General features: G+C 42.0%; 1 protein-coding gene across 1 annotated transcript in view; it reads left to right on the forward strand.

Moving 5' to 3' along the window:
• LOC144593848 (protein eyes shut homolog) overlaps positions 1-12,049 on the forward strand; it is a 348,998-nt gene that overhangs the window by 173,645 nt on the left and 163,304 nt on the right. The window contains exon 10 of the mRNA XM_078399967.1: positions 1,132-1,256. Within this exon, the coding sequence (XP_078256093.1) occupies positions 1,132-1,256 (125 nt within the window). The remainder of the gene's footprint in view (positions 1-1,131; positions 1,257-12,049) is intronic.

The raw sequence follows: 12,049 nt of genomic DNA on the forward strand, positions 1-12,049 counted from the left end.
AGTATATCCTGCCTATGATATTAAATTTGGTCTCCGTTGTAAATCTACATAAATCCATATAGGATTGTTTCTTAGATAGTAAAATATAAACATGGAGCATGGAGTTATAAAGCATGAAAAAGGCTCCTCGGCCAAACCCGCTCATGATCAGCAGTTGCAGAGTACTGACAGTCAAGAATGTGAATAAGTCGGGTGGTGGATCACAAAGTTCTGGAGAGAGTTGCAATGAGGAAAGCAATTTAAAATTCAAAGATATTACAATGAATCAAATGAGAGCAACGTTGAAAACATGGGTGATGGGCAATGAGAACCAGTGCAAGTTGGGGCGCCAGCAAACAAGATTTGGATGAGCTCATGCCAATATTGACTTACAGCAGGACAGTTTCACCCAGGCCACTCTCACACTGCTCCTTAGACCCCACCACCCTTTCCTTATCCGTGTGTGTATCTCAATGAACATAGAGCAGTACATCACAGGAAATAGGTCCTTCAGTCCACAATATATCTGTGCCTAACATTGCCTGCAATATGATCCACATCTCATCATATTAATGTGTTAATTTAAAAGCCTATCATATCTGCTAGTTGAGAGTCGAGATAATTTAATTACTGAAAACAATGAAATTCTTACTTGCAGCAGCTTAACAGGTTTGTAAACAAAGTATTCATAGATAACATAATAAACAAAAACACAATTTAAAACCCCCAATATTAGTGCAAAAAACCTCTAGCATCACTTTCCAGGTGCTCACCACTCTCTGTGAAAATAAAACTTTCCCTGCATGTCTCTTTTAGATAATCCCTCTTTGACCTTAAAGATATACCCTCAAGTATTTGACATTCTCACCCTGGGAAAGAGGTTTTGACTCTCTAGTCTATCTGTGGCTCTCATAATTTTATAAACTTCTGTCGGATCTCCCCTCAGCCTCTGGCACTCCCGAGAAAACTATTCAAGATAGTCCAATCTCTCTTTATAGCTAATGCCCTCTGATCCAGACAGCATTCTGGTAAGCTCTTCTGCACTCTCTCCAAAGGTTCCACATCCTTCCTGTAATGGGGCGACCAGATTTTTGTCTTATTTTTAATATCTTTCTCATATCACATGTCTTTGGTCTCTTTTGTTTCTGACAGGTTGGACAGGGTCACACTGCCAAGTGGACATTGATGAATGCCAACCAAATCCATGCATCAATGGGATTTGCTTCCAGAAAACTCCTCGGCCTGGCTACACCTGCTTCTGCAACCCGGGATTCGTGGTGAGTCACAATGGCTGGCTTCATTGGGGCTTTGTATTGGTATTGATATTGTTTTATTATTGTCACTTGTTGGAAATACAGTGGCACACTTTGTGCACCATCCAGTCAAATCATGTTATACATGAGTGCAATTAATCCATACACAAGTACATCAGTTGGTTTACGTAGAAACCCCATATAAGAGCAAGTAGATGAATTGGGTGCACTCTGTGATTTCACCCATCCAGTTAGAAAGAAAGGCTCACATTTATAGCACACCTCTCATGTCTTCAGAGCCATTGACTAAAGGGCTTCAAAGCCAATGGACTAGTTTTGGAATGTTTGCTTTTTTAGTTTAGTTTAGTTTAGAGATACAATGCGGAAACGCCCTTTGGCACACCGAGTCCGCACCCACCAGTGATCCCCGCATATTAACATTACCTTACACATACTAGGGACAATTTACACTTATACCAAGCCAATTAACCTTAAAACCTGTACATCTTTGGAGTGTGGGAGGAAACCGAAGACCCCAGAGAAAACTCAGGCGGTCACGGAGAGCATGTACAAACTCCATACAGACAGCACTGTTAGTTGGAATCAAACCCAGATCTCTAGCGCTGCAAGCGCTGTAAGGCAGCAACTCTACCGTTGTGCTACCGTTGCACCGCTATGCCGCCTGTAGTATTTAATATAATGTGGGAAACAATGCAGTCATATTGTGCACAGCAAGTATGAACAAACCAGCAACAATGACAATATCGGATTATTAGCTAGAGAAAATGAATAGGCAACGTTTTGGGTCAGGACCCTTCTTCAGACTGTTCTTCTGAGGGAGAATGGGGGAAAGATACCGGAAGCGAAAAAACACAGGACAAATCGGGGCCGGCATCACATGTGCACCTGCACAACAGTGAGACCAAACGTAGACTCGGCGACCACTTCGCTGAACACTAGCACTCGTTCTGCCAGGCCTACTGGATCTCTCAATTGTTAACCTCTTTAACTCCCCTTCCAGTTCCCACATTGACCTTCCTGTCATGGTTCTCCTTCATTGCCACAGTGAGGCCATATGGAAGTTGGAGGAACAGCACCTCATATTTTGCTTGGGTAGCTGAGAACCGAGCGGTATGAATACTTCAGGTAGCCCTGGCATTTCCTCTCTCTCTATCCCTGTCTGTCTTTGGTATAAAGCAGCATCTGCAGTTCATTTTTATTACATTATCAGATTATTAGTTGCTTTGAGCTTAGCTGTGAGAAAGCTATTGGCCATATGAATTTGCTGGCACGTTTAATAGTGCAGCAGTCCCTCCATGATGCACTATTTAATTCATTCAGTATCCAACCACTAGAACGTATGACGATAATAGTCAGGAGAACCCATTATTAATATTAATGACTTTCTATCTCAATCTGTATGCTAAAGACAAGTTTTAGTATTTTATTGAAAATTAGTGCTGAATAAAATGGATTAGCTGAACTGAAGTAGTTGAGGCCTGTTCTCCAATTTTGAAGATTTCAGAGTTGAAGTCTTAAAAACAGAAAATGTTGGACAAACTCAGCAGACCACATACAGGGTCTTAGACTTGAAACATTAACTCTGTTTCTCTCTCCACAGATGCTGCCTGACCTGCTGAGTGTTTCCAGCATTCTCTGCTTTTATTTTGAAGTTCCAGAACCTACAGTCTTTTCATATTATTTTTCGTAGCTTAAACAATAGGTATGCATGGGCACCTGAACGTCTTGTCAAACAGTGCAGCTGCACTTGCACTTGCCTTGTGCACTGCTACAATGCAATTAAAACTGTCTGAAGCATTTCAGTGCAGCCGTTCTTGGTTCACTTTTATCTACGTCCTTTTTTTCAAGTACCACATTCCTCCACCCAATTGAAGCATCTAAAAAAATACCTAAGATAGACACAAAAAGCTGGAGTAACTCAGCGGGACAGGCAGCATCTCTGGAGAGAACGAATGGGAGATGTTTCAGGTCAAGACCCTTCTTCAGACTGGTTAAGGATAAGGGAAATGAGATAGAGATGATTATGTAGAGAGATAAAGAACAATGAATGAAAGATATACAAAAAAGTAATGATGATAAAGGAAACAGCCCATTTGTTGGGTGAAAACAAGAAGCTGGTGCAACTTGGATGGGGGAGGGATGAAGAGAGAGGGAATCCCTGAAGTATTCATACCACTGGGTTGTAAGCTGCCCAAACGAAATATGAGGTGCTGTTCCTCCAATATGTGTTTAGTCTCACTCTGACAAAGGAGGAGACCTAGGACACAATGGAGGAGAATTAGGTCTGCACTGGATTTTAATGGCTTCCCCATTATTAATGGTTAAAGGATGCAGCAACAATGAATTGAGGATCATCCCAAATTGCTAGATGACGAATCTCTCTGCCCTCAGTCTCCCTCCATAACATCTTTTGGGTTTCATTAAGATACTGAAATAAGTAAATAAAGTGCCAACGAAGATCCTGCAGAAGGTTGTCTTGCAATTAAAAGCACAGTTATCCTTTTAATTATGGGATTCATATCATTCAGACTCAGAATATACCGGTTATAAATTCCTTTCAGAAATCAATTTTACTCTTCATTTTCATCGTCTTCTTTTCTTTCCCAATTTTCCTTTCCCTCTCCTTATTTCATTATCTGTGTGTGATTTGAGTCTAATTCACTCATTATTCCCTGTTATGTCACTGTTTCTTTCTAAATCCTTCATGCTCATGGGGAAAAGTGCAATTTCATCCCAATAAATGCCGAGTTGAATATTCGGTTTCGAAAATTCAGTTCTGTTCTTTGAACGGAGCTGAATTTCCAGAATGACGTGAAAGACTTTCTTTGTTGTTGCATTGGACATCTGGTAAACATGATCAAGGATAAACATCTCTACCTACTGTTGTTCCTAAATCCCACATTATCCTCATAGGTGAGTTTGTTAACTTGCCAAACAAGCTTGCCATTTATTGCACTGACGTTTGAGAGGAAAGGTCTATCTGAAGCAGCAGTCTGAGTGATGATGTGGAGCAGCAGTAACCCAGCTTCACGTGGTTCCCCTTGGATTTCTACACTCTGGGTATCTGAGGCACTCTGGGCATTTGAAGTTCTGCAGCAAGCTGGATCGTCATGAGGTACAATCACTTGGGAAGATACTTAATGTTAATGAGATCCTTGAGGCTCGTTCTGAAAAATACCCAGTTGCCCATTGAGACAAAGAGAAATTACTGGAAAATAGTATGAAAAGACCATTTCAGTGTCAATTATTTTGCACACTGTCTGTCCTTTGTCTTTGAGTCATACAGCATGGATTAGGACCCCAATGCCACTGAGTCTGTGTCAACCATCAGTCCCCACTATACTAATCCTATGCTCATCCCATATAGTCCATACTTTCACCTCATCTCCCCACAGATTCACCCACTTATTCACATACTAGGTTTAATTTAACCTGGCCAATTAATGTACCAACCCACGTGTCTTTGGGATAGAACAGAACAGCACAGGAACACACCGTTATGCTCACAATGTCTGTGTCAAACATGATGCCAAGACCAACCACTATCTGCCTGCACGTAATCCATATCCCTCCCTTTCCTGCATATTCATGTCCCTATCCAAAACTCTCTTAAATTAGAGAGGTAATTTGTGGGATGAAACAAGAACACGGATTAAATCCAGATGGTTGGAGGGAGAAACGGCAGATTCCACACAGACAGCACCAGAGGTCAGATCAAGCCTGGTCCTTGGAGCTGTGAGGCTGCAATTCTGCTCGCTATGGCACAGGCATTGACCTCCAATACCATCTTTAAGCAATTCATAAACACACTGCAGTTATTTCAAGTCAAATCAAGTTGAAAATATCAATTTTTTGTGATTTTTAAAAACCTTTATTTAACCTTATCAGAGAAGAGTTAAAATAGTTTGGTTTGTATCATGCATTGTGAATGTTGAAGCAAATATAATATCTCCTAATCCTGTTCATATGCTAATGTGGCTCCCTTACACATATTATGGAGATCTCATGGTAAATATCATATCCCAATAGCTGAGAATATGTCACTAAAAATTAAAATATCCCCGACTAATCCAAGAAAAATTGTTAGGCGTGGAAACAACAAATGAGATAGGGTTAACAAAAAGGTAGAGTTTATGAAGCTCAATCATTGTATTATTAACATCACCGGCACAGCCCTATCCTGGTTCAAATCTTACCTCTCTGACAGACACCAGTTCATCTCCATTAACAACTGTAAATCCCCCATCGCTCCCCTCCCCCAAGGTGTCCCCCAAGGCTCAGTCCTTGGCCCCCTCCTCTTCATCCTCTACCTGTTCCCCCTTGGTCAATTAATCCGCCGTCATGGTCTCAACTTCCACTGCTTCGCCTATGATATCCAGCTCCTCATCTCCACCAAGTCAATTTCCCCCACCACACACTCTACACTGACAAACTTCATCACTGAAATAAAATCTTGGCTTCAATTAAATTTCCTCAAACTCAATTGCAACAAATCTGAAATCATCATCATTGGTCCAAAAACGCTCACCAAATCCACCCAAAACGTCATCCTCAACATTGATGGTCTCCCAGTATCCACCTCCCCTCACATCCGGAATCTTGGAATCATCTTTGATCAAACCCTCTCCTTCGACAAACACATCAAACACATCACAAAGACAGCCTTCTTCCACCTCAAAAACATTGCCCGTCTCCGTCCATGCCTCTCCTCCACAGCTGCAGAAACCCTCATCCACGCCTTCATCACCTCCCATCTGGACTACTGCAACAGCCTCCTCTATGGCGCACCCTCAAAAATCATCAGTAAACTTCAATACATTCAAAACTCCGCTGCCCGTCTACTCACCCACACCCCGATCCGTGACCATATCACCCCCGTCCTTTACAAACTCCACTGGCTCCCCATCCCCCAGAGAATCCAGTACAAAATCCTCCTCATGACCTACAAAGCCCTCCATAACCTGGCCCCATCCTACCTGACCGACCTCCTCCACAGGCACACTCCCACCTGCACTCTCCGCTCTGCTGCTGCCAATCTCCTATCCCCCCACATCCGGACCAAACTCAGATCCTGGGGGGACAGGGCTTTCTCCATCGCTGCTCCCACCCTATGGAACTCACTACCTCAAACCGTCAGAGACTCCTCCACACTCACCACATTCAAAACATCACTGAAGTCTCACCTATTCAGTACTGCCTTCAACCACTGAAGGTCACCCCACCCTCTGTCTCCTTTCTCTGTTCGTTTACTTATTTATCTATTTATTCACTTCCCTATGTTCTCTAAATCCCTGTAAAGCGTCTTTGAGTATATGAAAAGCGCTATATAAATGTAATGTATTATTATTATTATTATTATTATTAAAGCCAGGCCAAGTTTCATTTATACTTGTCCAGCCTTCGTTAGCAGTTTAACAGAGGTTATAGCCAGGAGTCAGAGATTAGAAGAGACCAATTAACATTATCAAAATAACTGATTATCAAATGAACATTATCAAATGAACATGTTGGCCTTCATAACGAGAGGATTTGAGTATAGGAGCAAGAGGTCTTTCGGCGGTTGTATAGGGCCCTGGTGAGACCACATCTGGAGGATTGTGTGCAGTTTTGGTCTCCTAATTTGAGGAAGGACGTCCTTGCTATTGAGGCAGTGCAACGTAGGTTCATGAGGTTAATCCCCAGGATGGCGGGATGTCATATGAGGAAAGATTGGAAAGACTGGGCTTGTATTCACTGGAGTTTAGAAGGATGAGTGGGGATCTTATAGAGACGTATAAAATTATAAAAGGACTGGACAAGCTAGATGCAGGAAAAATATTCCCAATGTTGGGGGAGTCCAGAACCAGGGGACACAGTGAAAGAATAAAAGGGAGGCCATTTAAAACTGAGGTGAGAAGAAACTTTTTCACCCAGAGAGTTGTGAATTTGTGGAATTATCTGCCACAGAAAGCAGTGCAGGCCAATTCACTGGATGAATTTAAAAGAGAGTTAGATAGAGCTCCAGGGGCTAGTGGAATCAAGGGATATGGGGATAAGACAGGCACAGGTTACTGATTGTGGATGATCAGCCATGATCACGATGAATGGCGGTGCTGTCTCTAAGGGCCAAATGGCCTCCTCCTGCACCTATTTTCTATGTTTCTATGTTTCTATATAACTTTTATAGTTACACGGAATGATTTACCGAAGTTGCTTGAAGCAGTTTTTTAGGCCGCAACAGGAAAACTAAAATAATATGTAGAACTGAATATCAGAGATAAAAATAGTAATGAAAGAAACCAAATAGTCAAACATTCAGTGAAGAAAGGAGAAAACAATCTTATAATTTTTGTCAAACTTTAATCAACTTTATTTTCTACAATTAGTCAGGTCATTCATCATGCAGTATTCAGCATGAAGATCTTTTAACATTTTCTGTGTCTATGAACACAAAATCTGGCCACTCAGTCATGAGTGTAGTCAGTGATGAGTCAAAATCAGTCTAAATGGAGATGGAACTCAGAGGGTCAAGCCGCATCTGTTATGTTTGGAGTTAGTCTCAGTCAGGTTCGTGTTGAGTAGGCAGTGATCATAGTTAGCGAGGTGGAAGAGGTAAAGCACTTGTCAATAAACTAAACTGAACTGAACTAAACTGAACTGAGATTTTTGTCCCGATTGTTTTCCCTGAGTTGTCCACATCCACGCATTAATGGCAAAATAGTGGTGCTCTGCACTGATAAACAGTATGCAAACATTCCTTCCTTGAAAAGTAACCACTGAACGATAACTTCAGCATGAAAGCCTCCCCTTAACAAGGTTACATACTTTTCACACTAAAGAGGGAATAGAGGCAACTGGAAAGAATTACAGAGAATCATACAGCACAGAAAGAGGCCAGATATCCATCGGCTATATACTAGCTCTTTGAAAGAAGAACCCAGTTCGATCCACTGATTCCCTGAAAATAAGAACTAGAGTAACTCAGTGGCTCAGGCTTCATCTCTCAAGGGCATGTAAAGGTGACGTCTTGGGTTGGAACCCTTCTTCAGACTGAAGATGGGTCCCGACCTGAAATGTGGCATCCATGTCCTTCTTCCCTGACCCACTGAATTAGTCCAGTATTTCGGCTTTTTTTGTAAACCTGCAGCTGCAGTTGCTTATATCTCCCTGAAGGTTTTTCGTAATTAGCTGAAATCTACAATTTCATTTGCCAAAATCATCCTCTCAAGCAGCATATTCCCGATCATAATAATGTTACGAAATCACCCTTCACCCCTTTAGTTCATAAATCTTTGACCTATGGATCCTGGATATCTGCTGTAGATGAATCGATGCAGGTTCATCACTCTGATCAGTGCACTGTTTATCAGTGATATCTCAGGCAGAATGTGAACCTAAGGCATTTCCTAATCATTAACACTAAGGATTCTACCTGCTGAATTTGTGCCAGGAACTCCACCTCCTATTGATAATCCGAGTTCTTTACCTTCAGCCTGAATAATATGCATCTCATACTGGCTGAGTGCAACAGATTTATTCCACAGTGGGGTTCTTCCCGTGAGGATCTCCAAATACACTGCTAGTGTCTGAAAAGATCTCAACTGGGGAGAGGGAAAGAACAACTTTTCCACGATTGTTTACTTTTTAATACAGAAACGAAAAAGGGGTGTAACAAATAAAATCAAGGACCAATTACAATTCTAATACAATTCCCATGGTTACAGAGAAAACAAAACCATTAATACAAGCCACATGCTTAGAAAACAAACCATTAATATAGGTCACATGCTTTCGGGGAAACGCATCAATTTACCTAGAGTGGATTCGAAACTTTTCCTACTTTCACACGCACCCATATAAGGAGTTGTTCTTGAGAAAGAAACGTTTTATCTATATATGAGCAATCTCACAGCTGCACGACCTTGCTTCTAACTGTTTTAGTACACAAGCTACCGCCTAGAATACTGCAACTCCCTATACACTGGGATCAGCCAATCTTCCCTGTCCCGCCTGCAACTGATCCAAAACGCCGCAGCGAGACTCCTGACGGGTACCCGTAAAAGGAACCACATCACCCCGATTCTGGCCTCTCTCCACTGGCTCCCTGTACGGTACAGAATCAACTTCAAGCTCCTCCTATTCACGTATAAAGCCCTAAATGGACATTCCCCCCCATACATCAAAAATCTTCTAACCCCCCTCTCTAACTCCAGGTCCCTCAGGTCGGCCGACTTGGGGCTACTCACTATCCCGCGGTCTAGGCTTAAGCTCAGGGGTGACCGCGCTTTTGCGGTTGCAGCTCCTAGACTGTGGAACAGCATCCCTCTCCCCATCAGAACTGCCCCCTCCATCGACTCCTTTAAGTCCAGGCTCAAAACCTATTTCTACTCCCTAGCGTTTGAGGCTCATTGAGGAGGCGCTGTGAACTGTTTGCGTGCTACTGTATGTTTCATTTTTTTTCCTTAGTACCTAATCAGATGTACAGCACTTTGGTCAACGTGGGTTGTTTTTAAATGTGCTATACAAATAAAATTGACTTGACTTGACTTGACTTGACTATCAGACAAGGGAGTAATTTAAGAACAAAGAACCCCTATACTCCTCTGTCTACTCCCTATCACTCGCAAAGGGACAAACACATTCCATTCCCAATGATAACATTTCTGCCACAAGCATCCATCTTACTGCTTTCTACTGAAAATAAGCATTAATTTTATATTAGCTAAGACAACAGCAAAATAAACCATCTTCAACCATCTACAACAAAGTATCAATATCTCTATAATTAACTATATCAGCTAATAGCATATATCTCACTATCAGTGCATTGCTTGAATAGAAGAGAAAGATTGATAGAGACAAGTATTTGCTATGTTTGTTTTGTTTTAAATGTTTAATTTTTTTTTAATTGTTAGAAAGGTTATAAATGGTAGAATTGTAAAGAAGGCATATGGTATGCTTGCCTTCATTGGTCAAAGCATTATGCATAAGAGTCAAGAAGCCATGATGCTGCTTTGTAGGACTTTGGTTGGGCTGTATTTGGAGTATTGCATGCAGTTTTGGTTGTTCTTTTCCAAGAAGGATGAATGAATGAATTAATTAATTAATTAATTAATTAATTAATTAATAAGTTTATTGGCCAAGTATGCATATACAAGGAATGTGCCTTGGTGCTCCGCTCACAAATGACAACACAAACATACAATTAACAATTAAGAATAAAGCATAACCACATCAAAACAATAAGGATACAACATTACGGTCTAAACATGTGGGTGAAAATAAACCAGAGCAAAAAAAGAGACTACAGACTTTGGTTATTGAGTAGAATTATCACTCGTGGAAAAAAAGCAGTTTTTATGTCTGGCTGTGGCTGCTTTGACAGTCCGGAGTCGCCTTCCAGAGGGAAGTGCTTCGAAGAGTTTGTGGCCAGGGTGAGAGGGGTCAGAGATAATCTTGCCGGCTCGCTTCCTGGCCCTTGCAGTGTACAGTTCGTCAATGGGGGGAAGGTTGCAGCCAACAACCTTCTCAGCTGTGCGAACGATCCGTTGCAGCCTCCGGATGTCATGCTTGGTGGCTGAGCCAAACCAGACCATGATGGAGAAGGTGAGGTTGGACTCAATGATAGCAGTATAGAATTGGACCATCATTGCCTGTGGCAGATTGTGTTTCTTCAGTTGCTGCAGGAAATACATCCTCTGTTGGGCCTTTTTGACTGTGGAGTCGATGGTGGCCCCCCATTTAAGGTCCCTTGGGATGATGGTTCCAAGGAACTTAAATGACTCCACAGATGTGACTATGGTGTTGTTGATGGTGAGTGGGGGGAGGGGAGGGGGATCTCTACAATTAGTCTACAATTAGTTCCACTGTCTTGAAAGCATTGAGCTCCAGGTTGTTGCAATGGCACCAGGACGCCAGCTGTGTCACTTCCCCTCTGTAGGCAGATTCCTCCCCATCCTGGATCAGTCCAATCAGGGTGGTTTCATCTGCAAACTTGAGGAGCTTGACAGGGGAGTCTGTGGAGGTGCAGTCGTTGGTGTAGAGAGAGTAAAGGAGAGGGGAGAGTACGCAGCCTTGCCGAGCTCCTATGCTGAGGGTCTGCGGGTCCGAGGATGCAGAGGCTTTGAAAAGGGTAAAGAGGTTTACCAGAACAATGCCTTGATTGAAGGAGAGGTTAGACAGACTTGGATTGTTTTCTCTGGAATGCCAGAGTTGAGAAGAGACCTGACAGAGTATATAAATTTATGAGGGACTTAGATAGGGTAGGTAGTCAGAACCTTTTCCCCAGGATGGAAATATCAAATGCAAGAGGGCATAGCTTTAAGGTGAAAGGGGCATTAATGTGGGAGTTGTCTGGGATGGTGGGTTCTTGTCCGAGGAGAGAATCAGCATAGATACTATCTCCCTTGATTTCAGGACAATGAGAAATTAACTCTATGAATAACATTGAATATGAATGGGGTTTGACAGCATAGATGCAGATATGCTTAATCTCCCAATTGGTGTGTCTAGAACCAGGGATTGCAGGGGGGAACAGGCTTATTTTAAATGTAATCAGTTTTGTAGAGGGTGGTTAAATTTAGAATTCCCTGTCCAAGGGCTATGAATGCTTAGTCATTGAGATTGTTCAAGAAAGAGATCAATAGATTGTTATATTTGTTCGATTCTTCGATATTAGGGAAATAACGGGATATGTGTTTGGTGCAGAAACATAGGGTGAGATTAAGATAAAACACCCCAGATCTCTTACAATGGAGGAAAGGGCATTTTGAGATAAATGGTGTACTCTTACTTATGTCCTCATGGTAAATGTTCTT

The sequence above is a fragment of the Rhinoraja longicauda genome, chromosome 5 (assembly GCF_053455715.1).
Source record: "Rhinoraja longicauda isolate Sanriku21f chromosome 5, sRhiLon1.1, whole genome shotgun sequence".
NCBI lineage: Eukaryota > Metazoa > Chordata > Chondrichthyes > Rajiformes > Arhynchobatidae > Rhinoraja > Rhinoraja longicauda.